At 57.2% G+C, this 25802-nt stretch overlaps 4 protein-coding genes across 6 annotated transcripts; 2 read left to right on the forward strand and 2 right to left on the reverse strand.

The window, feature by feature from the left end:
• Positions 1 to 113: 113 nt before the first annotated feature.
• On the forward strand, positions 114 to 11550 carry LOC130147839 (testis-expressed protein 2-like). 2 transcript variants are annotated; one of them, XM_056335573.1, is made up of 13 exons: positions 117 to 807; positions 3909 to 4076; positions 5607 to 6526; positions 6682 to 6882; positions 6972 to 7275; positions 7588 to 7805; positions 8025 to 8171; positions 8275 to 8374; positions 8539 to 8671; positions 8781 to 8918; positions 9172 to 9384; positions 9702 to 9822; positions 10537 to 11550. In XM_056335573.1, the coding sequence occupies exons 3-13, from the start codon at positions 5624 to 5626 to the stop codon at positions 10660 to 10662; spliced, it is 2604 nt and encodes an 867-aa protein (XP_056191548.1). In that variant the 5' UTR covers positions 117 to 807; positions 3909 to 4076; positions 5607 to 5623; the 3' UTR covers positions 10663 to 11550. The 2 variants fall into 2 exon arrangements, 1 of the variants encoding a protein (XP_056191548.1); XR_008821400.1 differs by having other exon boundaries at positions 114 to 807; positions 9172 to 9822; positions 10537 to 10562.
• A 110-nt stretch (positions 11551 to 11660) lies between these two features.
• Positions 11661 to 20466, reverse strand: RPL3L (ribosomal protein L3 like). Of its 2 annotated transcripts, none has more exons than XM_056335574.1 (10): positions 19990 to 20466; positions 18940 to 19132; positions 18148 to 18316; positions 17126 to 17261; positions 15781 to 15967; positions 15066 to 15226; positions 14677 to 14778; positions 13948 to 14043; positions 13328 to 13447; positions 11661 to 11788 (listed from the first exon to the last, which is right to left on the reverse strand). In XM_056335574.1, exons 1-10 carry the CDS (start codon positions 19990 to 19992, stop codon positions 11732 to 11734), a joined length of 1224 nt encoding a protein of 407 aa, XP_056191549.1. In that variant the 5' UTR covers positions 19993 to 20466; the 3' UTR covers positions 11661 to 11731. The 2 variants fall into 2 exon arrangements, with proteins under 2 accessions (XP_056191549.1, XP_056191550.1); XM_056335575.1 differs by having other exon boundaries at positions 19742 to 20466.
• An 86-nt stretch (positions 20467 to 20552) lies between these two features.
• NDUFB10 (NADH:ubiquinone oxidoreductase subunit B10) lies at positions 20553 to 22458 on the forward strand. Its single transcript, XM_056335579.1, has 4 exons — positions 20553 to 20765; positions 21362 to 21500; positions 21943 to 22082; positions 22233 to 22458. The coding sequence occupies exons 1-4, from the start codon at positions 20618 to 20620 to the stop codon at positions 22331 to 22333; spliced, it is 528 nt and encodes a 175-aa protein (XP_056191554.1). The 5' UTR covers positions 20553 to 20617; the 3' UTR covers positions 22334 to 22458.
• A 425-nt stretch (positions 22459 to 22883) lies between these two features.
• Positions 22884 to 25766, reverse strand: RPS2 (ribosomal protein S2). Its single transcript, XM_056335576.1, has 7 exons — positions 25608 to 25766; positions 25403 to 25492; positions 24851 to 24958; positions 24114 to 24287; positions 23884 to 24043; positions 23318 to 23409; positions 22884 to 23005 (listed from the first exon to the last, which is right to left on the reverse strand). Exons 1-7 carry the CDS (start codon positions 25761 to 25763, stop codon positions 22925 to 22927), a joined length of 861 nt encoding a protein of 286 aa, XP_056191551.1. The 5' UTR covers positions 25764 to 25766; the 3' UTR covers positions 22884 to 22924.
• Between the last annotated feature and the right edge of the window lie 36 nt (positions 25767 to 25802).

Below are 25802 nucleotides of genomic sequence, written 5' to 3' on the forward strand. Positions count from 1 at the left end.
CCGGTACCGGGGACAGGCGGGGGGGTCCGGTACCAAGGAGGGGGGTCCCGGCACGAGGAGGATGTGCCAGTATCGGTGGGGGTTCCGGTACTGGGGGAGGGGTCCGGTACCGGGGGTGGTCCCGGGCCGGGGGGCAGGGTCCCGGCAGAGGGAGGGATGTCCCGATCCCGTTGGGGGGTACCGGTACCCATGGGGGAGGGTGCCGGTACCGGATGGGGGGGTCCCGCACGGGGGGGTGTTCCCGGCACGGGGCGGGATTCCCGGTACCGGGGGGTCCCGCTCCGCCCCGTGCCTCCCCCCCGCTATGGGAAATCCCCGGGCCGGGCCCCGCAGCCCCGGCGAAGGCCGCCCGGGGGAGGAGGGGGCGACGGGGGCAGCCCGGCGGGGTGCGGGGCTGCGCGGGGGGGGGCGGGGCGGGGCGGAGCGGGGACCCGGCGCGGTCCTGCGGATGCTCCGCCAGCGCCGGCGGGAGCGGGGCGAGCTCCAGCGCGGCACCGGCCACCCGCACCCGGCACCGGGACGGACCCTCCGCCTCCAGCACCGGCTCTCCGCCACCGGCACCGGTCCTTGGGCCCCGGCCCCGGCCCCGGCCGGCCTCCTTCCGCGCCCGCACCGGCTTTTCTTCCCCGGCACAGGGTCCGGTCCGCCCCCGGCACCGGGACGGACCCTCCCGTCATCCCCCCCCGCCGCTAGAACCGGTTCTCCCCCGGCACCAGGACCAGCCCGCCCCCCCGGCGGCACCGGCACTGCTCCTCCGGCAGCAGCACCGACCCTTCCCGGCTCACCGGGACCTCCCGCCTGTGCCAGGTACCGGCGCTGCGGCAGCGGGGACCCGCGGGGAGGGGGCCGGGGCAGCCGCAGCCCCCCCAGCAGCGCTGCTGGGGCGGGCGATGGAGGCTGGGCAGCTCTTGGGGTGCAGCGGGGGCTCGCCCAGCATGCACACCCCAGGGGCTCGGTGGATGGGCTGCAGGCGCGGGGACCACCCATCCCACTACCCCAGGGGTGCAGAACCAGGGTCACCCGTGGGGACCCCTCCACGGAGGGCAGCGCGGGTGGGGGGTGTCTGAGCTGTGTGCCTTCGTGGGGTGCGTGGGGGTCCCCGAGGAGGAGGAGGCAGCAGCCCGGCATGTGGCGAGGTAAGGGCTTTGAAGGTGAACCTTAGCGGGCTCCGTGAAGGGGTGAGCTGCATGTGGCTTCCTTTTCCTTCCCAAAAACCAGGCACCACGAGTCCCTTCTTCCTTAGTTTTATCTGAGGGGACCCTTGGATGGGTCCTCATCCAGCGGGCTCCCGTGGAATTTGCACCTTCTCGGTGCAAGAGCGAAAACGCCTGCACCCTTCGGACGGAGGCCAGGGGCTGTCCGGAGCAGCCAGCCCCGCTGCCGGAGCCCTACGGTCCGCAGCAAAGCCCTGGCCCCGTCCCCACGCCTTGATGCCGACGGACGTGCCCGCCAGCCACGAGCTCGCCCCAGAGCTGTGCCCGGCGTGGAGCCCCCAGCGTGGACCCCCAGTGTAGAACCCCGGCGTGGGGCCAGTGCTGGTGGTGCTCCTGCCCGCTGGGTGCTGACAGCGTGAATTAGGTCAGGCTTTCATCTCGGGGCAGGCTGAGCTCCCCGCTTCAGCCCCGGGGATTGATGACCCGTGGCAGGCGGGGGGGGGGGAGGACAGGGCTCCTGCTGCAGCACCGTGGGGTGCCGGGGAGCCGAGGACACGCTGTGGCACCGTGCAGAGAACGGGTGACGTGCTGTTTTGAAAGCGCCTCCCTTGATGACCCACCGCGATCAGATGAGCGGGAAAGGCTCCAGATAGACTCCAGGGCTGCACACACCTTTGGGGCACGGATTTTCAGGCGGTGGAAGGAGCCACGGCGGCCGCCAGGAGCCTGAGCAGCATCATCCACCCAGACATTTACTGCTAACCAGAATTCAGAAGGTGAAGCTGTGCCCGTGCTAATGAAGTAGATGGGCGAAGCAGCTGGGTCCTTCCCCAGGGCTGCATCCTGCTGAAAGCGGGTCTGAGAGCTCTCCTGTGAGCTGCAAGGGCCATGCCACGAGGGATGCGAAGGTCTCAGGAAGACGGGCAGAAGATGGGGATGGCTGAGACATGGGGGTGAAGCAAAATCCATAGCAGAGGCAGGGCTGAGCTCAAGCCCTGGGAGAGCACAGGGTGCTGGGGAGGCTTTGGCAGTGGCTCACTGGAGGACCGGCGTGGGTGCTGGGGCTGGGCGCTGAGGCCGGCTGGCTCTGAGCATCCCAGCAGGCACAGCCACCCCCGGAGCCATTTGCGTAGTGCCAAAGCCTGCTCCTCACTCCCCCAGCAGCATGAAATCTGCCCCAGCATCCACCAGTAAGCCCCCCAAGCAGGAGCGATGTGATGTGGAAGCGGGAGCTGGGATCCCACGCTGCCCTACCCGTTGCCTGAAGTTATGTCTTGAGACTGCAGTGAGACTTCCCTCCCAGCCCCGCGCTCCTTAATCACAGGATAATGCAGAGAGCTCTCCAGTCACAGCGCTAATAACCACAGCAATTTGGTTTCTGCAGCGGTATATTGTGGAAATAATTAGATGAGGGATTTCCAGCTCGTTTGGCTGAGTGATGAAAGCCTGCTCTCCACCCAGGCAGAGCTGTGCCACCATCCCTGCCAGCAGCGCCAGCCCTCCGCCCCAGCCACCGGCATCTCTAATTAACTGGAGAGGGCTGCTGGAAATTAATTTTTCAATTAACTCTCCTTGATTTCACAACAAAAGCAAACACCGGTCGGGCAGCGCCCACCTGGGAGCGAGCAGCGCAGGGCACTGACGGGGCAGACCCCAGTGTGGGGAAACTCCTTCCAAGGGGGCTGTAGGTGTTGCACCCTGGCATGAGCTAATGCTGGGGAGCACCACACCATGCTGTGCCGTGCTGTGCCGTGCCGTGCCGTGGAGGGTCTTGATGCCTTTGGCATGAAAAGGGAGTGTGCTGGGGGGCAGATGCTTGAAGACACTAGCCCGGCCTGGGCTGCAGCTTGTCTCTGTGTCAGGTCAAGTCCAAGCCCTGAATATGAACCAGAGCTGAGTGCAAGGAGCAGGAATTCAGAGCCTGGGTCCAGCAGAGAGGTTTGCTGATGTTCACGGCTTCGGTGTTTCCAAGAGCAACGAGGAGGGGCAGCCGGCATTAGGGACCTTGCAGCCCAGCCCAGCTGGGTCACAGCTCTCGAGGTTCTGATGAGATGTGACCTTCCCAGGCAGGGTGTCCCAAGCACGGCTCCTCAAAGGGACATCCCACATGGCACTGATCCCTTCTGGGTGCCACTGGGGCTGGGCTCGCAAAACTCCGCAAGGCAGGTGGTGTGCGGAGGCTGTGGGGAGCATCCCCTGAGAGCTGTTGGTCATCCCCATTGCTCTGTCACCCAGCCGTGCCCACCCAGCTACCCCCCAGCACTTGATGGAAATACTTGCAAGGACCTTCCTCTTCAATTTATCCCATAAATAGCAAAAAGATTCCCCTGCCCTGCATGCCCCGTAGTCACAGGCTGGGGGGGGAACTCTGGGCTGGAAGGTGGGTTAGTGCTGGCACCGAGGAGCCGGCTCTGGGGGCAGCTTTGGGCTCGGTATTTGCCCTCTGAAGCCTGAGCCAGCAGCGAAACCTTCACTGGGGCTGCCCATGTGGACCCTCCACCTTGGGGTGCTGGCGGTCCAGCCATGGTCCCAGCGGGGTCCATCCCTGGTGCTCCCCACCCCCCCAGGCACCCACGCTCCCCAGCGGTGGCTGCGTTTCAGCAGTGTATCTATAGCCCCCGCTGTACTTGACGTCCCTGCCAGATGAAAACTCCCATACAAGCCCAGGCTATTATTATCTCTGTCTTCCACCGTGCTAATGGTCTCTCAGGAAACAGTCATCTTCTTTTCTTTTTTTTTTTTTTTTTTTTTTAGCATTTAAAGCCCACGAATGCTGGAGTGGTGGTATGGAAAAGGCAGGCATGGTGGAGCCAAGCACTGAGCCCTCGCCGAGCACAGGGGAGCCGGCATCCCCCTGACCCAGTGGACACAGGGAGCCGTGGCTGGGCAGGACCAGCCGAGGACCAGCCCCGGGGCTTTCTGGTAGGCACTGCTGAGGGCTGGGGATGGCAATGGGCAGTACAGGGAATACTGGGGATGGCTGTGGCATGGGGCCACTGAGAAACCCACATGATGAGGAGCAAGTGAGGTCCCTCTGCCCCCCACCTGCCATGCTTGGGTGGGAGGACTACAGGGTCCCGTGGCATCGGGGAAGGGGTCCCTTCTCAGGTCCATCTCTCCCACTCATTTCCCTCTCCTTGATCCCCATTTTGCTGTCCCGGTGCTTTGCCTGGTGCCTTGGACGGCTCCATCTGCCAGGAGTGCCAGCAGTGCCGGCAGCCCTGCCATCGGATGGATGATGCCAGCCCCACAGCCAGGGTTTCTGTTGGGTGCTGGGTATCGCCGGGGTAATCACCCAGGGATTATTTGGGGTTAACAAGTGGCTCCTGTAAAGCAAAAGCCTCGAAACGTGAGATTATATAAACAGCACTGGAGGCAGCTGCAGCACAGCCTGTAATTAATTCGTGGCAGTAAAGTGCTTTGAAGATCCAAGGCGACGTGGATGCCGGGTGTAAGGCAGCCCGAGGGACAGCACCCACCAGCAGCAGGGTCCTGCTCAGCTCCAGCTCCCCTGTGACAGTGTCCCCGCTCCTGCTGAAGGGATGCTGCGAGGGGAAGAGGCGGGGGGTTGAGCTCGAGCACCCCATGAGCCTGCTGGGTGCTGGGCTCAGCCCTGCGATGGCCCTGCAGAGCCCATCCTGCAGCATCCATCCTCCCTCCCAAAATCACGGAGGGCGCACAGCCAGGAGCAGGCTCAGCCCTGTTGCTTTGGCCGGGGTGCAGCAATGGAGGGACCACAGTGGCTGGTGGGGATGGGACAAGACATTGCCACATCCTGGAACACCCTCAGGGCTATGGAAGCTTTGTTAGGAAAACTTTTGTGCCCCTCCAGTAAAAATAGGGATTACCGATTCCATGGTTCCAGAGCATCCTCATGCTGAATTGGGGCTGCAGCTTGGGCTTGCTTCGTTCCAGGTTCATGCAGTGCATCAAGCAAGGGCCAAACCTCCATCGCTTAAGCAAGAAACATTTCGAGGAGTCAGAGTCCTGCCCGCTGTCCTTGCATCCCTCCTCACAGTGCCCATGCTTGCACTGCGACCAGCGTTAATGTCCTCGTGAGGGACGATCCCCCTTGTTTTGCTGCAGACTCATGGCTCCAGGGTCTCAGAGGCCCCATTGCTAATTGCCTGGCTGCGGTTTATCTTCATTATACAAGCGGTTCCCCGCATGTTATCATTGAGCTCATCTCACCGTGGTGCCTTCTGCATCCCATCCCTGCCATGAAGCGTAGGGAGAGCCACGTGCCTCCCATGCGCTGGCAGCTCCATGGCCCCAAGAGTATCCCAAAATAGGCTGGAAGGCTGCCAGCCCGCGGTGACGGGGTCCCCGGGGTCCCCCCCTCCTGCTTGGTGGCTCATGGCAATGCTGCTGGGGAAGGCAGGACCGTGGCAGGGACACGCTGTGCCTTGAGGCAGCAGGGAGCTGAGCTGCTTTCTCCCATTCTCTTGGCAGCACCGTCACCGTTGGCAATGCGAGCGATGGCAGACCAGGCTGCAGTGGCGGCGGACGCCTCTCCAACGCTGGCACCGTCCCCAGGCTCCCCTCAGCATGGGGACACCGATGGGCTCACAATCCAGCCCACCAGCTCCAGGGAGGACGGCGGTGGCCAGGATGGCTGTGGGCTTGTTTTCACAGTGGATGGGGACACAAAGCCTGTCCCCTCACCCCAGCCCGGGGGGATGCTCCTGGCTGACGTCCCGCGGGCCCCCCAGCCCCGGCTGAGCCCAGCCAAGTCCCGCACGGCCCCATCCTCCCCCAGCGTCTCCCCATCGGAGAGCCGTGCCGCCTTGCTCCGGCTGCGGGAGGCCAGGCTGGAGGACACCAAGAGGCGGCTGTCGGAGGCCATGCAGGAGCCCCTCAGCCGGCTCAGCCGGCTCATGGCCGAGGAGAGCAGCCCCATGCCCCGCACGAAGGCCAGCACCGGGGCGCAGGAGGTGGGGGGCAGCCCTGGGCCGGCGGGGGGCCGTGGGGCTTGGGGACGCCGGGCACGGGACTGGAGCCCCTGGGAGCCCACCCTGAACTGCCGCTATGAGATCTGCTCCTACGGGGACGTGATCCAGGTGGTGGAAGTGGCGCAGCAGGATGCAGAGCCCCAGCCGCCCCTTCCCGAGGAGCTGCCACCGGCGCGGCCGGGGGGCACGGTGCCGGGCAGAGCTCTCGCCTCCATCGCACTCCTCGCCTACGGCTACTTCGTCCTGCCGCTGCCGCCCTACGCCGCCGGACTCTGCCTGGGACTCCTCTGTGGGCTGGTGCTGGGCTTCCTCGCTGTCCTCGTCCTCCTGCCGAAGCCTCTGCCGGCACCACGGGCACCACGGGACCACCCGCGCCCCAAGCTGCTCCCGGGGGAGCCGTGGGAAACCCACCGCCTCCAGGTAGGAAGGAGGTCCGGGATGGGGTGCTGGGGGGCAGCTGGGGGGGAGCCCAGGGTTGGGATGCAGCGTCAGGGGGGTGCCCAGCCCACGGCAGGGGCAGGCTGCCACCCATGTGGCACAGTGGGAAGCAGCTGGGTCCCTTTCCCCACACCTAGGGCTGGATGAACCAGCTGCACACCTATGACCCTGAGGTTTTCCACCCCTCGCTCACGCACTCTGTGCTTGCCATGCTGGATGGAGCCACCCTCAAGCTCTCCTACCCCAAGAGCAACATCCCGCGCCGTGCCACCTTCGAGGAGGAAATCCTCGAGGCCGTCTTCATCAGCCACCGCTGCTACGACCTGACTGATGCCAAGGTAAGCCTGGTGATGCCAAGGACCCTTCCGTGGGGACCCCTGACATCCCACGCCTTGGCCCATCCTCACCGCTGCTCTCGGTGTTGCAGGTCTTCCTCTGCCCCCCCAGCTTGGCCCGAAAGCGGACGTGGAACAAGAAGTACCCCATCTGCATCCTCCTCCCTGACCCAGCGGAGGTGGAGTGCCGGAGCAGCGAGGAGCACAACTTGGAGCTGCAGAAGGATGAAGGGACAAAGAAGACGCTGGTGCCAGGGCAGGATGTCCCGGGGGACTGCAGAGAGAGGTGCCTGTACCTCTTTGGGCGGACGGGGAGGGAGAAGGAGGAGTGGTACCAGCACCTCGTGCAAGCCTCCCGTGGGACACCCAGCAGCAGCCGTGGTGAAGCCAGGGCAGGTGAGAAGCATCATGGTCTCTGCTCTGTGCCGGGACTGATCCGGGGTGGGAGCCGCGTGTGTGCCGGGAGGACAAGCCCTTGGTAGAGAGCAGTGAGCATGGGGGGCCACGAAGGAGCCCAGAGCGTAGCCAAGAGCATTTGCAGCAGCAGGGAGAGCCCAGAGGATCCCTTGCCAGAACAGGGTGGGTGGCATGTCCTTGGCACCAGAGATGGGCAGCCTGTCACCACGTGTGCATCACGGCACATCACCACACCCGCATCGTGGCCAGGCAGCACATCACCCTGACCTACTCGTGTCCCCGTGCCCCCAGGTGTGGGACCGGCTCTGCAGAGCAGCGGCAGCAGCAGTGGAGGGAGCGCTGAGGACATCCCCTCCACTCTCCCACCCAAAGACCTGGCAGGAAGCATCCGACAGAAGATTTTCCTGGATTACAGCACCTACATGGCCCGATTCGTGCCAGCGCAGGTGGAGGGCAGCCCGGACCAGAGCCCCTCTCACAGAGCACTGGGCAGCCCCACACCCACAAAGGTGAGTGGGACAAATCCAGCATTGGGAGAAGGACACAAGTGCTAAGTGGAGGCTGAAGGACCCGTGCGCAGCCACTTCCAGTCCTGTGGTTCATTTCCTCCCTCCCGGCACCACAGTTTGAGCAGCCCAGCCGTGGTACAGGGGAGCTCCTGGCCAGTGGGTCCCACCCCTCGTGGGGCCACCTCACGCCAGGGGCTCATGGCTTCTGTCCCTCCGCAGCACGGGGAGGACATGGCCGGGCGCAGCAAGGTGTGCATGGCCTGGATGAACGCGCTAGTGGGGCGCATCTTCTGGGACTTCCTCCGGGAGCAGTACTGGGCTGAGCTAGTGTCCAGCAAGATCCAGAAGAAGTTGAGCAAGATCAAGGTGAGAGGCAGGAGCATCACAGCACCCCAGGGAGTCTCATCCCCAAGATCCCACAGTGGGTGCCAGGCTGCAGTGACCATCCCTGTGTGGTTTCCCCCATCAGCTCCCATATTTCATGAACGAGCTGACACTGACGGAGCTGGACATGGGCACATCCATCCCCTCAGTCCTCAGCGCCTCCAGCCCCACCATCAATGAGCGAGGTAAGAGCCCCCGTAGAGCAGCGGGGACCCCAGGGCTGGCTCCATGGCAGCTGTTACCGAGGTGCCAGCCCAGTCCCCGAAGCAGGGAGGTTTTGGCGGGCACATGAGCAGCCCTCGGCCCCTGTGGTGCTGACAGTGGCTCACCCCATCCCTCTCCCCGGCAGGGCTCTGGGTGGACATGGAGGTCACCTACAGCGGCTCGTTGCAGATGACGCTTGAGACGAAGATGAACCTCTGCAAGCTGGGGAAGGAGAGTGCTGCAGAGGAGAGCAGCCCCGCAGAGGCAGGCAGAGAGGGGTAAGGAGACTGTGCATGGCTGGGTTTCATCCTCCTCTTCCTCTTGCCTGAGCGAGGCAAGAGGGTGCTGGCCCCAAGGCACCCCTGTGATGCTCCTCGCGTCTCACAGGGCCAGGCCACGGCTGATCCTGCTGGCAGACAGTGACGCCGAGTCATCCAGCGCTGGCTCCTCCGATGAGGAAGACATCGCCACTGCAGAACAGGCGGGAGCCCTGGGGGAGCGGGTCCTGCCGCCTGGCACCGAGGGGTAAGGGCTGGTTCGGGGTCCGCACCACGGTGGGCTTGGGGAGATGCTAGGGAGGCACGGTGCTACGCCAGCACAGTGGCGCGTGGCCGGTGTCCCCAGGAAGGCACACGCAGGCACCCCAGCACATCACGGCAGCCTCTCACAGGGGGCTCCTGTCCCTGCGGGGTGCTGTGGCAGATGGCTGGCGGACACTGAAAGCCACCACAGCGCTGGGTCTCACCCTGCTGCTGAGCTGTGGCTCCTCTCGCTTTAGCCACGTCAGCGGCAACAGCACAAGCCGGAAGATCTTGCGCTTTGTGGATAAGATCGCCAAGTCCAAGTACTTCCAGAAGGCCACTGAAAATGAGTTCATCAAAAAGAAGATCGAGGAGGTTTCCAACACACCGCTGCTGCTGACGGTGGAGGTGCAGGAGCTGGCAGGCACCTTGGCTGTGAACATACCACCACCACCAACAGACCGTGTCTGGTACCAGCTCTCCTTCCTCCCACGCGGGGACACACGCACATCCTCCTTCCCGCTCCCCTTGCTCCCTACAGCTCGGCCAAGGAGCCAGCTCAGGGGCTTTGGGTTCCTCCGTGTGCACCAGCAAGCCAGGGCTGTTCTCCCAGAGGGACTCACAGACCTCAGGCTCATTTCTCCTCGTCTCCACAGAGAGCTCCCCCTGCAACCCAGCCGCCTCCTCCCAGGAGGCAGGTCCCTAAAACCCAGCAGAGCAGGGCTACGTGGGCTGTGCCACATATTTGGGATGTGATGCTTTCTGCCTCTTTCCTTTCCCCTTGCAGGTACAGCTTCCGAGTCCCACCCCAGCTGGAGCTGAAGGTGCGCCCAAAGCTGGGCGAGCGGGAGGTGACATTCCTCCATGTCACTGAGTGGATCGAGAAGAAGCTGCAGCATGAATTTCAGGTGCCTGGTCTGTTAAAGGGCTCAGCAAACCCTGCTAAGTGTGGGCATTGCTGCAATCAGGGATAAACAGACCTCACTTTGGGCCAGGGATCTCTCTACCAAAAGCCAACATCTGATCTGGTCTGTCCAGCTTTGGACAGTCAAGAAACACAACCTAAGTAACCAGCTGCAGGGGCTGGTGCTCTGAGCACTAGAGCGCTTGAGAAGTGGCTTCCTCCCAGCACGTGCAGCCCTGCCTCAAGTCGGGGGGGGATTAGGAGTGTCAGCAGGCCCCAGGCAGAACCTCCCCCCGCCAAGGGCTGAATTCACCCATCCGTTTTGGTTTTGGGACGTTTGGGAGATTTACCATCACAAGGTACTCGCTGGTTTGTTTTCAGCCTCTCACCTTTGAGACCTCTGGTCAAAGAGCAGAAATGTCCCCGCAGATATTTGGGTACCCCAATCCCCCCAGAGCCACCCATGTGAATGGCTTCGAAGTGCTGGTCCCTGCGCTTGGCCATGACCACCCTCGAAGCCATACAGGTCAGCAGGGCAAAGAAAAACTGCTCCTGCTTGTCCCCACCCTGAGGCATCCAGAGCTGGAAATCTCTAGGGCCAGGCACAGTCAGCTGCTGCGGAGGGGATGGGAGCCCAGGACCTTCTGTTCACAGCCCCAGTCTCTAAGTTTTACATCCTCAAAACCACTTACATGTTATTCTGGATCCCTCTTTTCAGAAAATTTTGGTGATGCCGAACATGGATGATCTCATCATTCCCATCATGCGCTCTGGCTTGGATCTTCAGCCACCCACTGTGGAACTGCCCGGGGTCCCACCCGCCAAGGGAGAGAAGAGGCTCTGAAGCGCAGCCCCAGGGGGAAGGCAGAGACCCTGCGAGAGCTCAGGGACCTCGCTGGGACATGGGGCCAGCCTGGGCCCCGCCACTGACCGCAGCCGGGGCTATGCCATGGGCTCTGAGCTTCTCGGTTCATCTCATCCTCAGCACATTTGTAGATGAGCCTCCTCCTTAAAAACCGCAAGCACACGTTCAGAGCAGAACCAGACATGGGGCAAGGGGTTTGCTGGAGACCCAAGAACTTCGTGCACCTCCTCCCAGGCTCCCAGGACTCCTGGCCAAGGGGGCAGCTCTGCACCAGCGGAGGGCTGGGCTTTCCACTGTCTGGTTCCCAAAGAGGGTGCAGGACGCCCAGACCGGTTCTGCACTGAAGGAGTTGTTGTCACCGCTGATCCAAGACATCACAGCTCCAAAACGCATCATACCCTCCCTGCAGGCAGCTGGACTGCAAGGAAAACAGGGGTGGGGAACGGGTCCAAAATCTGAATAAACCCATCACTGCCCGGTCTGACCTAGCAGCCATCTTATTGTACCCAAGTTCCCCACCTGCTGAGGATGCCAGCTGCCAGGATCGTGGGGCTTTCTGCAGGGAGAAGTCCACCAGCCGTATTTTCAGCTCAGCCAAAGGCGTACCTGGGGGTGCACGTGTGAGCAGAGAGATGGGCAGTGAGCCTGGGAGGGGGCAGGTAATGGGGAGGCCCTGTATTCCCAGTGGAAACTGGGGCTGAAGTGCCGGTACCTGCTCTGCTTCCCTCTGGAAGAGAGGAAGGACAGTCTTCATCGTGGTCTGGGTGAATGCAGGCAGTGGGAAAAAATTCACCAGGCAAAGAAAAGGGAGGATCCAGAGGACAGAGCAGACACCTGGGCATCCCAGTTAGTCCCCATCCATACAGGCCAGTCCCAAGCGCTAATTGTCCCATCCCTACCTGCTGAGGCGCCTTGAGGACACGCTGTTGCCCACAGGCAGCACCGAATACAGGCAAGACGCCCCCCCAGATGGAAGATAGGGAGCAGGCATGGCTTGTAGCCCCTTTATTGAAAGTGCCCAGATAGGTAGCCTTGCATGTCTCAGTCCTCACAGCTCCTCCTGCACACTTGGCTTCCCTTTCACCAAGTGCTTCTTCTGAGGGCCCTGCAAGAGAGCAGAGAGGAGAGCGCTCAGCGTTAGTAGCAGATAAACCTGGTCTGCAAGGCTGCGTCTGAGCTGCAGGGAGCAGAAATGCAGCTCTGGCCACTTTCTGCTGTGCAAGGCAGCTCCTGGTCTCTGCGCCCCAGCTGGGAGCTCTGTGCGTTCACCAGCCCGCCCTGGGACCTGCCCAGCCCTGCAGGGACCAGGAGCAGAACATCACTGCTCTTGCACCAGGGGTTTGTTTCTCTGGACACCACAAAACCAGCCACAGAGCACCAATGAGTGACCTGCTGCGAGCCAGGTGGGCTGGCCTGCAGTCAGGGGACATGGAGGGGAGCAGTAATTGTGCTGATGAATGCTTCCAGGAGCCCACCGTGGTAGAGCAGCTGCTGTATGAGCCCTGGAGGAGGCAAGGCCTCCCACAACCAAAGGCACAGCTTCTCATCAGCTAATAACTGAGCCTGAGGGGTTTCCACCAGCTAAGAAATGGGGTTGTCCCAAAACAAATAAATCCTATGGGAGCAGATGGCAAGAATTACTTATGTGCCTCTACTTCCAGCCAAATGTAAAGTTTTACCAGAGTATACGTGCAGGAAACTCTCACCCCACGGTGGAAAATGGCAAAGAAAACAGCTGCAACCACGTAAAACCACCTCCTGTCACTCCGATCCCTGTCACAGCTACTCAGGACTTGCAGTGACAGCAAGAGCAAAACACAGAACAAGCTCCTAACACTGAGATGAAGGAAATCAGCTTAACCTCTAAAAAGCTCTGCAAAGACACTGCACAGCCAATCTCCCTTCCCAGGGAGATTGCCAGGAGGCTTAGCCAGTTTCACATGGGAGTTTTAGCTGACAGGCCAGATCTAGGCACATTTTACGTCTGCGTGGCATCCAGGCAGTTGTTTTCTTTCGTTTCTGCTAGCTGAAGGGCTGCCTTACTTAACGCTTCCTCAATTTCACGTTCAGACTTACGCACCAGCCTGGTGTAGGTTGCAAAACTATTTGAGAAACTCTGCTTGTTTTGGATTTATTAATACTTCTTTTTTTTTTTTTTCCCCTGGATTTAAGAAAAATATACTGCTTGGCCCCTTTGAAAGCTTCCTGACAAGAGAATCACAAATCTGTGTCTGAATTTGACCCAACCTTTTCCTCTTAAGAACATTAAAGTTATAAATCATTCCAAACAAATCAAAGAAGCACACAATTACGGGTGAAAGGGACCATATGTCCAATGCAGTGCCTGCCAAGTCAACTGCTTGTTTAAAACATCCCGTGGTGAATGGAAACTGGTTGACCATATGGTATATTATTTGCTAGTTGGGTTGTCTTGGATCACTCACACAACCATCATGTTCTTCCTTAGCATAATATCTGTTGTGTGAATTGAATTCATGCCTGTCTTTTATGCAAGACAGTCCCGATCATTCATTTGGCTGTTGTTGTATCGAGAAGCAGATGCTTGGTTGGAGTCAATCAGTTGCATTTAGCCTCAGCTGCAAGCGTGGCCTGGGAGCTGGAGCCAGCACAAAGTATAACTCACCATGAAAGCCCGCTTCTCCTGAGCTGTCTGGAAGCAGCCATGGCCAAACTTGGAAGTAGTATCAATAAATTTGAGTTCAATGGCTTCCTGAGCCCGGCGGCTTGTATGCACCAGAAGGGACTGGAAAAGAACAGTCACAATGCATCAGGCTTATCATTACAGAAAATCTGGACATCTGCTCTGATGGAAGCAGGGTTGAAATATCCTAGTTGCACCTATTAGACAAATACCTCCACAAAAATATGTCCTCTCAGAGAAACAGCCTAGTGCTCATGTGGCAGGTGATGCCTTGGATTGCAGAGCAGCTGCGAAACAAGCCTGCTCTTCACTTAGCGTTTCATTTCCTCACAACCTGCCTATGGCCAAGGTTTCCATTTCTGGCCTTGCATCACAGCCCTCAAAGGCTTGCAGCTTCTGTCTCCAGAGAGAGCCCATCCAACTGCACACTGCCACAAACCACCTAGCACCACACTCATGTGCCACATGCCCTCTGCAACGCAGAGTCAAGGACCGGACCAGTCTCCCTGCCCAGCATTTGGAGGCAGCAGCATTCTTCACGGGGCGAATCTGTTCAAAGAGAGCTACAGACTGTCCCTCCCCAGTGCCAGCTGCACTCTCACCTTACGGAGGGTGAGCACACGCTTCTTTGTGCCCACGACGCAGCCTTTCAGCATGAGGAAGTCGTTGTTGACCTCCCCATAGTGAGGAAAGCCACCCTGCGGGGAGAGACAGAGAGAGGGTTGGCAGAAGAGCTGGATGGGAGCAGACGCATCCACAAGTGGCATTTTCTACGGAAGAAGGTAGTGAGTGACAGTCGTTCCAGCTAACAACACCCTGCACCTTTCAGGTCGCCTGCTTAGGACCGCCACAGCACGACAGCCACACTGACTGCATGATCCCAGCTAAGGAACACCCCGTAAAAGCTGGGCAACCAGTAACCCTGCTTCCTTCTCTGGAGGGATGTGGGTGAATAGAGAGCAGAGCTGGCTAGACTCCTGAGTTAACAGTTTTTAATAAGCAAAAGTGAATTTTTAAACCAAGTAATGTTTATCTGTTAAGTATCAGATTTTTTATATAATTTAGACTTCTTTTTCTTTTTAAACAAAGTTCACAGTTTCTGCCCAAGTTATCAACTGAAAGTTAAATGTCTGGGTCTACCAATGGGCCTAAAAAAACACCTCACAGAGATGGTTTTCCATGTCCACGAGGAAAGGATTAACTGCATTTCTTTCAGTGAATTTCCTTCAAACCATTTCCTATGCAGCTGTCACCAGCCAGTGAATTACTTTCTTGGCCTGGATTCCTGCAGCCAGGGCCAGTCACAGCGCTGTTACCCCCTCAGCCCTTACCAGAGGCGTAATGGTCTTCTCCGTGACATCGTAGTGTGTCGAGGCATTGTTCTTCACCACTTTGCCATCCTCCACATGGATCCCATGGCCAATGCGGTAAATCTAGGAACAGAAAGGAAATGGAGACGGCGACTTTCCTGCCCCCTCACTGAGGGATGTCATAGGGATGACGTGGTGTTCACCAAGATGTGCCCACCCCCTGCGATGTGTCCCCTGAGCAGGGAAAAAGCACCGAGTAAGCCACGGAGAGCAAGAGCACTACAGATCCCTAGGGAAACATCTGAGAGGCTGGGGGAACAGAGGCCACCGTACAAAGGGTGGTGACAGCACAAGAGGAAGGAAGGCAGGAAGGTGCAGCAGTGCTCTGAGGGAGCCCATCTGGGCCATACCTTCTTGTTGAGCTCCGTGCGGTGGTGGTAGCCCTTCTGGCCAGCCCGAGCAATGGAGTAGCCAACCCGGGCTGGGTGCCAGGCTCCGATGCAGGCAACTTTGCGCAAGCCCTTGTGCGTCTTCCTGGGGAGCTTCTTGGTGTGCCAACGGCTTGTCACCCCTGGAAGTGTGAACGGACAGGGCGGTGAGAACACCGGGGAGATTCAGGGCTGGCGTCTGAGTGCTGAAGAGGGGAGAGTCTCATCATTCTGCAGTTCTCAGAATACACTGTGTTGGAAGGAGACCAAGAGCTGTCACCACCGTGAGAGGCCAGCGCACAGAACTGTTCTCACTTCCCATGGATCTAATCAGACTGTGATATGTTCCTGCTGAGCACATCCACGCACACACACACAGAAACACCCACACCTCCACACACGTGGGGTTTGTGAGAAGTCCAATGGCTATACGTACTCACGGTGCCTCTGAGCCTCCCGGGAGGACTCTGGACACAGAAGACAACATGGCCTTTACTGAAATCAAGGAAACTAAGCTCTGCTACAATGGAACTGTGTGTCATGACTGAGATCCAGAGGCTCTTTGCTACCCTCTGTGTAATGAATTGGTGGGTTCTCAGCAGGGCTAACACTCCCCTGCCCCAACGCTCTCTTATGGGCAGTGCCACATGAGAAAGACAGAAACCAAGCCCCTGGCAAGGGTCTCCTTGCTCTGTACCTTTCATCCCATGCCCCTTGGTCACGCCAATGACATCAATCATCTCATTCTGGCTGAAGACATTGTGCACAGAGACCTGCTTCTCCAGCCTCTCACGAACCCAGTCAACCTTTTCAGCCACTGTCCCACCATTCAGCTGGATCTCCATCACGTGGGCCTTCTTCTGCCGCAGTGGGAGCAGCTTCATCTGCATTAGACAGGGCGTTAGGGCAAAATGTAGCCCCTTGCCCCACAGACATGAACAGGCAAGCAGGGCTGCATCACTCACAATTTGTGAGGGGCATAGTGGGTGAGCAGAGCCAGCTCTTCACCACCCCTCTCTACCATGCTGTCAACCCCTTTCATATCAGGCAGCCACCTGGGTCAGCAGGTCTATATATTTGGGACCTCTTGGAGCCAACTCCTTGTCCTTGAGCCCAACCACCCCATCTCCCAGTGCTCCCATTCCAGGCAGGAGCTGATGCACACCCTCTCTCCAGGGAGAGCACAGGAACAGACCAGCCTACCCCAAGAGTTAAGCACAGTAGCAACAGCCATGGTAAAAATCCCAGAGGAGCCCATCACCAGGGCACCGTCTGAGGCTGGACACTGCAACCAGCCAAGACGCAGCTCTGGCTCCACACCAGAGTCAGCACCTCTCCTTTGGTCATGCTCCACCTCTGCTTCCAGACTGAGCAGTTATTTCTAGTTCCCATCAAGAGATGCCTCCAATCCCTCCCAGTCCCAGCTCCCTCCGCAAAGCCCCTGCTAAATAGCCACAGCAGGACCTTGAGGTTCTGTGCCAGACACAACTGAAGCCTTAAGCAAGCTTAGCTCTGCCCCAGACTCCAAAGCAGCTGTTAACTCCAGGGATCAGCATGAAAATGGGCCCAGTGTATCCAGCAATCAGCATCCAGCAAAACTGTGCCTGCCCATGGGTTATTTTTGCCCAAAACATTTGACACCAGTTGCTAATTTGAGGTGATCATGGGGCCTAAAGGTCCCTCGCTGACACAGGGCTCACCACCTGCTGAGGCTCTGCACAATGTCCACTCTCCTCCATGGAGTGTGTGGGCTTCCTGGCATGCCTGAGCCACAGCTCCCTGCAGCAATTCTGTAGCAGGGAGCTCTGCTGAGTCCAGCTCAAAGCGACAGGGTTGGTGTCAGGAGGTAGCTGGAAAGGTCAGCCAGCACCTCCCATTGCCTGCACGCCCTGTCCCACACCCTCTGACTGGCATCTGCCTGCTCAGTCTCCTATGACCCCACCAAGACACCCCCACGATCCCAGCTCCCAGCCCTCACCACATGCCCGAGCTGAGGAAGTCCCTCAGCCCCCCTTGTCCACCCCCCCAGGTAAGGCTCTGACCTGTGTGTGCACAATCACACGAATGACCTTGCAGTACTTTTTCATAGCCGCAAAATCCTTCTCCAGCTGCTTTTTGCCATCCTCATCCTGCCATTTTTTGCAGTACTTGGTGAACGCCTTCTTCTTGCTTTTGTGCCTAAAAAAGAAAAAAAAGCGTTTAACATCCAGCAGAGCTGAACAGTGAAGTGTTTCTGCACCTTGCTGTGCCCTGACACAGCACAGCGTAGGGGGACATCACCTTGCCAGGCACTTCCCTGGAGGGACAAGGTACCTGTGGATACCTGAACCTCACCTCACTGTCAGGGCCACGACACAGGGCTTTGAGGTGGGAAGAGGAAAGTGAATAATGAGCTGTGGAAAGGGCTGGTAATTCAAACCTTTTTGCATGAGGAATCCAGTTGTCTCCCACTGACTGGCTCAGTGCCATCAAAATACAAGCGCAAAATCGGAGCTAAGTGGAGAAAGGAGAAAACAGCCTCTGACAGAGATCAGAGGCATGTGGTGGGTGGATCTCAATGGCACTTTCACAGGAGACATGATTCCTACAGTTATGAAATTCACATTTCCATTTTCCTCTCTGCTGGTGGGGTTTGGGGTGTTGATGTTTAGAAGGACCAGGGGTCACATTCTGCATCAATTTTCCCTCTGACAAATCTGGTTTTACTCCATTCTTTGGTGCCTCAGCTCAAATATTCCAGTTTAATGGAGAGTTGATGAACCTGACCTACACAAAGGAAAACAAACCTGCAGCACCCGCTGCCATATGATATTGTGGAGAGCTAACTTAGTTCAACTATTGGAATAAATTTACATATGCATATGCTGGTTCCCAGCATCAAGCTGTTTGCAGTATCTCTGTGCATGACTAAATAAATAGCAGTTTCACTCCACCCCAGAGCCAGCTGCCAGCAGCTGAGCTGTTTGTAATGGCTGGGCATCTCAGAGAGCCTGTGGGAAAGACCTGCGAGGGACTCCTCACATGCAGTGCCCCAGGGACCCTCCCCAGCCACGGAGGCACGTACCAGTTCTTGTAGAAGCGCCGCCGGCACTCATCGCTGATGTGCTCAGCAAAAACAGTCTTGAAATTCCTCAAGCCCTTTGGTGTTTCTACATACCCCACGACTCCCACCACCACCATTGGGGGGGTCTCAACGATTGTCACAGCCTCTACCTCCTCCCTCTTGGAGACCTCTGCAAGACAGCAAAGGGAAATGCTCTAGGATCAGATCATTCCATGGTGCCGTGGTGACCCACACCATTACAGCGAGCGAGCAATGTGCTAGGGGAAGGCCACGCTCTGGTCCCACAGCCAACCTCAGCCGTTCCATCTCCCACCCGCTGGAGGACCACACAGGGTTCCATTCCCAGACACTGAACAGGTTAGAGTCCGTGGCCCAGGACACTTGAACCCCCTTCCCCAGGTTGGGGGAAGCAGTACGTTGGATGGTTCTTGCCCTGGAGTTTGGCTCTGACCCTGTGGACGTCCCAGAGGCTAACATTATAAACTTCCCAGCAGGATGCTTCAAGCCCAGGATTGCTAAGGCAGTTACTCTTCAAGGTCCTTCTGCCAGCAGGATCCAACAAACCACCAGTCACCATATCACTGCGGGGACTTCCCAGGGACCCCCAAACACAGCTCACGCTGGCCATGAGGTGGCCTTTGGCCATGCAAGATCTGGATGGCATTACAGGAGACAGCCTGGCAGCTATGTGCTCCACCACCCACTCCCAGGAGCAGCCCTGCCCACCAACAAGCCTGTCCCCTTGTTTCCCCTCATGGATATGGCTCCCTTCCTTCTTCAGTCAAGCCTTACTGAGCCCAGGCCTGTGCACCTCCCGCACAACGTGTGTCATGCCAGCTTTGTAGCCCAGGAAAGCTGTCAGGTGGACTGGTTTGCTGGGATCATCCTTAGGCCATGTCTTCACCTTCCCTCGGTGGCGACGGCTTCTCTTATGGGGGAGAAAGCCCAGGTGGCCATGCCTGGGAGCAGAGAACTTGCGGTGGGACTGTGGAGAGGAAGAACAATGAAGATCAGCTTCACTTTCAAGTCCTAGAAGATGCCGGGACACAAAGCACAACAGGAAATCTCCCCTTCAACATCAGTGAATGCTGGAGGGATTCTGGGCTCTTCCTCAATTCCAACACAATAAAAGAACTCATGACAGAATGGGATTTTGTTCGAGCTTCCTTCATGTGCAAGGAAGAATTTAGGAAGTTCCTAGACAAATGATACCAGTTAAATAAAAAAACCACTTGAACACGGTCTCCCTCCTTCTGTTTGAGAACTTTGAAGGAGAAATACATTCTTTAATAGGTCTGCCCTTCTGTGATGTTAATTATAATGACTTATTCTGTATTCTGCAGCACCAAAAGGGCCCGCTCAGAATTCATGGGCCTCGTGTCGTCAAGGCAAACGGCACCAAACAAGCACAGCTAACGATCAGAAAAATGGGAAAGGATGCCCAAAGGAATCTGTAATAAGAACATGTACAGGTTGAATATATACCTTGAAAACCAAATTAGAAGAGCTAAATATATAAACCCCCATTGCAAGGTCATGCTGAGCCAGACAGAGAGAAAGCAACAGCGCTTTAGAGACACGGACAAGTTCTCACACAATTGGCTCCAAGGCAGGGGAACGGGCCAGCACAAGCAGCGCAGGGTTAGTTCCGCATCCACTGCAGCTCCCTCCTTACGAAGAGCAGTCCGGCACCGGGCTGCACGCTCCACCAAGCTGATTTTCCAGCCCAAGCGGAACTATGTGGGGTTCGAGCCCGGTCCAGCCGCACCAGTGGCACCAGTAAGCCAGCCCTGCTCGGTTCCTGTCACACACTCCCCAGACAGCGGTGCCAGCTTTACAAACCATGGGACGGCTTCAGCCCGGCTCGGCAGCAGGAGGCGGCTGTGGCAAGGGCCCCTCCAGCCGAACACTTAAGATGGTTCTCGGTCTGAAGACACAAATTTAGCTACTAACTTCACCCGCTGCTATATTCCTCTCATGCTCCGCCAGGCTGGCAGGTTAGACATAGCAGATGCGGCATGATAAAGGTCAGTTGCCAGTGTCTCAGTTTACACATCTCCCTCCTAAACAACTTGAACGTGGATGGCAGCAATTAGCTCAGCTTCCTAATGAGGCACCGCGCACCCAGAGCGGCCCAGGCCCATGCCGGGCACCCCCAGCTCGGTGCAGCCGGCTGCGCTGGGTAGGGACAGGCTAAAACCCCTCTGTAAGCCCAGGTAAGAAAACAGACGGTGTGATGCTGGTGATACTGGCGATTCCGACCGGAGAAGAGGCGGAGGCAGCGGGTGGGGCCCCTGCGCTGCCGCGGCCTGAGCCCGCCGGGCCCGGCCCTGCCCCGGGGCACTGCAGCTCCCAGCATGCACCGCGCGCGGCGGCGCCTGCGCAGAGCGGCGCCCTCTGACCCCGCGCCGGCCCGGGGAGGGGCGCCGCCATCTTGTCCGCGCCTCCCGCCGGGCCCGCCGCCGCCGCCATGCCGGAGGACAGGGACTGGGAGGCGTACAAGGTGCCCCCGACCCGCACCCCCGTCTCCGAGAGGACCACCTCGGTGCCCAACCCGGTCACCTTCTTCCAGACCGTCTTCAACTATGTCGTCGATGCGCCAGTCACCTTCGTCCGAGGTACCGACGGGCCGAGACCCGAGACTCCCCGCTCCCGGGCCCCCTCACTAGCGCCGCTTCGTGATGCGTAGCGGGAGCTGGGCCGCGACGTAGCATGGGGACCCGGGCACCGAGGCAAAGAGGCAAGGGCACGGCCACCGGGACAGGCCCAGGGAGATGGGACACACAAGGACACGGCCTAGACACTGGGACACGCGACACAGGGTAGACATGCAGGGCCCAGGAACGCCGAGCTGGATGCACAGACTAGGGACAGACATGTGGATGGGCGTGCGGGGGCTGGGAATACCGAGCTGGACACACACAGACGAGGGGCAAACAGAGATGGGCATGCAGGGGACAGCAGCAATGAGCTGGATGCACACAGACAAGGGACAGAAGCACTGAGCTGGACACGCTCAGACTAGGGACAGACACACAGACAGAGCACACAGGTGCCAGGAACACCGAGCTGGATGCAGAGACACAGGGGTGCTGCTGCAGAGCTGCCTGGGAAGGCAGCGGACAGGGCAGCGAGGCCACGGCAGGCACTGGGGCTGTGCTGCCCTTTGCTGGTTGTGGGCTGGGGGTGTCTGACTGCGGGGCTGTTGCTGCAGAGTGGATCGAGCGCCAGCAAGCCAAGAACAGGTACTACTATTACCACCAGAAGTTTCGCCGCGTGCCTGACCTGAGTGAGTGTCTGGAGGGCGACTACCTCTGCTTCTTCGAGGCCGAAGCACAGTGGAGGAGGGACAGGTATGGGTGTCACAGGCTGTCCCCAGGTGAGGCTGCTGCAGAGCACACTGCTGTGGTTAGCCAGCCCTGGGAACTGCAGCAGCTGGCTTGAACTCGCAGCATTTTTGTGGGCTTTGAGGTGTTGAGGCACCTCCTGCCCACTCCGTTACAGAACACCCGTTCCCTAGTCCGGCTGTGCCCTGCAGCATGCTGGGGCTGAGTAGGGTGGCACTGGGACACATCCCCCAGCACTGCCTGGTGCCTACAGCACTGCTGCAGGACTAACCAGGATCCTGTAAAACCCCAGAGCTGACCTTCTGCAGGGTGTCATCACCCCTTTGTTCAGCTTTTCTATCATCTCTTGGCTGTGGTCGCATTCATTGTCACCCTTCCTTTCTTTTTTTGGAGTAGATTATATCCAGAGGCCCCCCTTCCAACCCTGACCATTCTGTGGTTCCTGCAGGATGGTTGATCAAGAAATTGTGGAGATAGTCCGGGAAAGGCTAGGCGCATGCAAGCAGAGGGAAGGACCCAACCAGTTCCAGAACTGCGCCAAGGAGATGGAGCTGCTGGTGCAGGTCACCAAGGCCTACCAGGACAGATGTGAGTACAGCAAGAGCCACAGCAACTCTGCTGCAGCTGTGACAGCACGAAGCAGGTCTTAAGCCACATCTCTGACTTCACCTGGAACAGAGGGGCTTATTTCTTTTCAGCTGCTGGAAGGCACTCTTCAGATGCTTACTTTCTTTTCAGACGGTGATCTTGGTGTCCATGGAAATGCAAGGACATGCCTGATGAAGCAGAAGCACAGGATGATGGAGGAAAGGAAAGCACAAGCAAATGTCTCTGAATAGATCTAAACGGTTGGCACCTCCTGCCGTGGTGCCTGTATCCAGTACTGCATGTTGTATCTCAGAATTTCAATGCTGTTGACCTCTGCAATAAATGTGCAGCCCAGACATCTGCCATACAACTAGAATCTAGACTCATTCTTTTGGAGATCTGCACACACTTAACAGATTTCTTTTTCAGCTTTGCATTGATCTTTGAATTCCAGTTGATTGTTACCATCCTTTAAACCATGGTCAGCCCCTAACTCCAGGCACCCCCCACTTGCCTTAACTGTCATTTCCCCTCACCTCTGTGAGCCAACAGAAACACTGCTCTGCCCAGCCCTGGCAGAAAATTCCCACAGTTCGGATAAAGATTACATGCTGTCCTGCTGCTTCTAGACCCCATTTAGGATTAATACATGATTAACAAGGATGAGTACAACATTAACACACTATTTCATTCAACAGAGGTTCAGGCTGTGGCCCACGGACATGAACCTACTCACATCCCCAGCAGATATTTAATCCATCTGCCCAGTGCATTAACCATCCCATCACACCAATCGCCATCTCTTGTTCACTGATCACTTTATTGTCTGGTACAAAACCCACTTAAGTTGTTGCCACAGCAGCTGCCTGGGTTCTCTGCACCGAGACTCTGGTGTGAGTCTTCGCTAGATGGTCAGTGAACTCCTGCAAAAAAATAAATACAAGTGTGTTATTTTCTTAAACCACTCTCCTGAGATTCTCAGCAGTGTATCCCTTTCCAACAAGGTGTGTGTTGTGGCAGCTGGGGTAGTTCAGATACAACTTATTTTTAGTTGGTACAAAGCTTTCCTATTTCCTTTGTCCATGAATTGCCATTTTCAACTGCATGTTGAAAGAAAGAAAACCCCATTCTGCCTGGCACCCAGCTCTGACTGCAGCTCTCCCATTTTTGGGAGTACCTGAACTTCAGAGGGAAGGGAGGGTCACACTGGAGCTGCAAACTGCAGCAACACTCACCTGGTAAGGAGACTTGGTGAACACAGTCTCTTTCCAGAGGTCGGGAGTCAGGTAACTGTAGGTCTTGGAGATGGCATCGAAGGTGGCTTTAGCTACAGACAGAAGTCACACCCTGCACGTCAGCACTACAGAGCCCAGCTCACTAGTGCCCACCCACTCCACTCCAAAAATGTAGAATTTAGGAAGGAACAGGGAGACCACAGCAGGTTCTCTCTGATGTACACACAAAACTCGAGTTTCTTTCTCTCTCCATTTACGACAATTACACTACCTCAGACAAGTGCAATCGCGCAGATTGGGAGATTTCTTTTTTAGTATCAATGTGCATGTAAAAAGACAATTTACTGTAATTAACTTTTACAGTAAGACTTCAGGACCAAGTACAGCAGGACTAACCTGCATTTTAACAGCTATCAGCAGCAGTCTTCACTTCTGCTTGTCCACTAGAAGTTTTTGTTTTAACACAGATTAGAACAATACTACAGAAATGGGTATGTTGTGTCCTTGTCAATGACAAAAGTGGCAATACGTTCAGCTAAGCTACAACACGGAATGCTAGAGCTCACCGAAGTTGCCAAGGGTGGCGGTGCAGCCCCTGGCTGAGGTATAGCAGTCATCGATACCAGCCATCATCAGCAGCTTCTTGGGGACAGGGGCAGACACAATCCCTGTACCACGGGGAGCTGGGATCAGGCGCACCAGGACAGACCCACAGCGGCCAGTGACCTACACAAACACAACAGGTTAGAGTTCCCGAAACATTGCGGCACAATCACCAAGAGCAGGCCTGCCTCACCTTGCACGGCACGGTGTGGGGCTTGCCGATCTTGTTCCCCCAGTAGCCTCGTCGTACAGGTACAATGGATAACTTCGCCAAAATGATTGCCCCACGAATAGCAGTGGCAACTTCTTTAGAGCATTTAACACCAAGACCAACGTGACCATTGTAGTCCCCGATAGCAACAAAAGCCTAGGGTTGAGAGAAAAGTGCTCAGTGGCAGCTGTGCTGCACAAGAACACTCTCAGCAGAGAACAGTCCATCAGGGTCCAACACAGCTCACTCCCAAGTACAATCAAAACATCACCTACTAAAACTTGCACAGCAGAGCTCACAGCTCAAGCAGCCATTTTTCCCCTTAGAGCTCATACTTCAGTCAAAACTTGTTCAGGCTGAAGAACTGGAATTCAATTCCCTGCCACAGCCTTATACTGGGTCAGAAGTCCAGATAATTTCCAAGCAGCATTCCCACCTTACACCTCAGACTTCTCTCTCTGCTATAGCCCCTGAGAAGCCAACAATGCTGTGTAAATATGACTTAATTTTGCACTAGAACCGTTTCAAGTAACATTTGTACATACTGCTACGATTTTGAAGTTAATCCAGCAACTGTCAGCTACACAAGCTGATACCCATACCCATAAATATTTACTAGATGCTACAAAAAAACCTAAAGGTATTTGAACTACTTTATTAATGATACCAAAAAAGCAGCAGACAACACACACCAGGAGAAATCAGAAGAAACAGGCTACCTTAAACCTGGTACGCTGACCAGCACGTGTCTGTTTCTGGACAGGCATGATCTTCAAGACCTCATCTTTCAGAGAAGACCCCAGGAAGAAATCGATGATCTCCGACTCCTGCAAAACTCAGTCATTTCAACACACAAGGCCACACTTTTTTAAGAAGCTAAACTCAGCTAATAAGGCTCCTACAATTCAAGTTCAACAACCCTACATACATATATTTGAAGTAATAGGTAGTTAAGTATGTCAGATTTTGCAGGCATAAGCTTACTGGAGCTTGTTAGGCAGGCCAACATAGCAAGTTAATTTCCCACCCCCCATCACTGAGCAGAACTATTACAGAAACACTTCTGCAACACGCTGCCAGACAAGGCAGAACACAATATACAACGCACCACACTTCACTGCAGGTGACTGCACCAGCCTTCTGCTTCTACGGGTTTGTGTCTCCAACACTCAACCTAAGCATCCCAAAGAGCAAGTACAGCAACTACTGCGACCCCTACAATTTAGATTAAGGCCGTGCTGCACGTTGCTGCAGTGTTCGCAGCAGCTTACCTTGATGGGAAGCGAGAATAGATAGATCTCCTCAAGAGACTTGATCTTCATATCCTTAACCAGGCGACCAAGTTTGGTGACAGGAATCCACTAGCAAAGCAAACCGTGGGGAAGCGTCACCGGCCGCCGGCACCAGCGCACTTTCCAGGGCGGCTGCAGGCCCAGCCAGGACCCGCCGCCCGGGGCGGCCCCGCGGCTCGCTCACCTCCTTATCCTCGGCCTTGCCTCCACGAGCTCCCCGGCCTCGCCCTCGGCCCCGCCCGCGGCCGCGCCCCCGGCCCCGCAGCCCGGTCCCGAAGCCGCCGCGGAAGCCCCCTCGGGCCGCTCCTGCACCTCCCGCAGCACCGGCGTCGTCCGCCATTTGCTAGAACAGAGAAGGAGAAGTTAACTGAGGCACCAC

Source organism: Falco biarmicus, chromosome 4 (assembly GCF_023638135.1).
Source record: "Falco biarmicus isolate bFalBia1 chromosome 4, bFalBia1.pri, whole genome shotgun sequence".
Classification (NCBI taxonomy): Eukaryota; Metazoa; Chordata; class Aves; order Falconiformes; family Falconidae; genus Falco; species Falco biarmicus.

Coding starts and splice junctions, on each gene's coding strand:
- NDUFB10 (XM_056335579.1), top strand. CDS start 20,618: ATGCCGGAGGACAGGGACTGGGAGGCGTACAAGGTGCCCCCGACCCGC. Junction 21,501..21,942: donor GCACAGTGGAGGAGGGACAG/GTATGGGTGTCA, acceptor TGGTTCCTGCAG/GATGGTTGATCAAGAAATTG. Junction 22,083..22,232: donor CAAGGCCTACCAGGACAGAT/GTGAGTACAGCA, acceptor CTTTCTTTTCAG/ACGGTGATCTTGGTGTCCAT.
- RPS2 (XM_056335576.1), bottom strand. CDS start 25,763: ATGGCGGACGACGCCGGTGCTGCGGGAGGTGCAGGAGCGGCCCGAGGG. Junction 24,959..25,402: donor TATTCTCGCTTCCCATCAAG/GTAAGCTGCTGC, acceptor TGAGTTTTGCAG/GAGTCGGAGATCATCGATTT. Junction 23,006..23,317: donor TCACCAAGTCTCCTTACCAG/GTGAGTGTTGCT, acceptor ATTTTTTTGCAG/GAGTTCACTGACCATCTAGC.
- RPL3L (XM_056335574.1), bottom strand. Junction 14,779..15,065: donor GCACGGAGCTCAACAAGAAG/GTATGGCCCAGA, acceptor TTCTGTTCCTAG/ATTTACCGCATTGGCCATGG. Junction 13,448..13,947: donor GTGTGCTCACCCTCCGTAAG/GTGAGAGTGCAG, acceptor GTTCTTTTCCAG/TCCCTTCTGGTGCATACAAG.
- LOC130147839 (XM_056335573.1), top strand. CDS start 5,624: ATGCGAGCGATGGCAGACCAGGCTGCAGTGGCGGCGGACGCCTCTCCA. Junction 7,276..7,587: donor CCGTGGTGAAGCCAGGGCAG/GTGAGAAGCATC, acceptor CCGTGCCCCCAG/GTGTGGGACCGGCTCTGCAG. Junction 9,385..9,701: donor CCACCAACAGACCGTGTCTG/GTACCAGCTCTC, acceptor TTCCCCTTGCAG/GTACAGCTTCCGAGTCCCAC.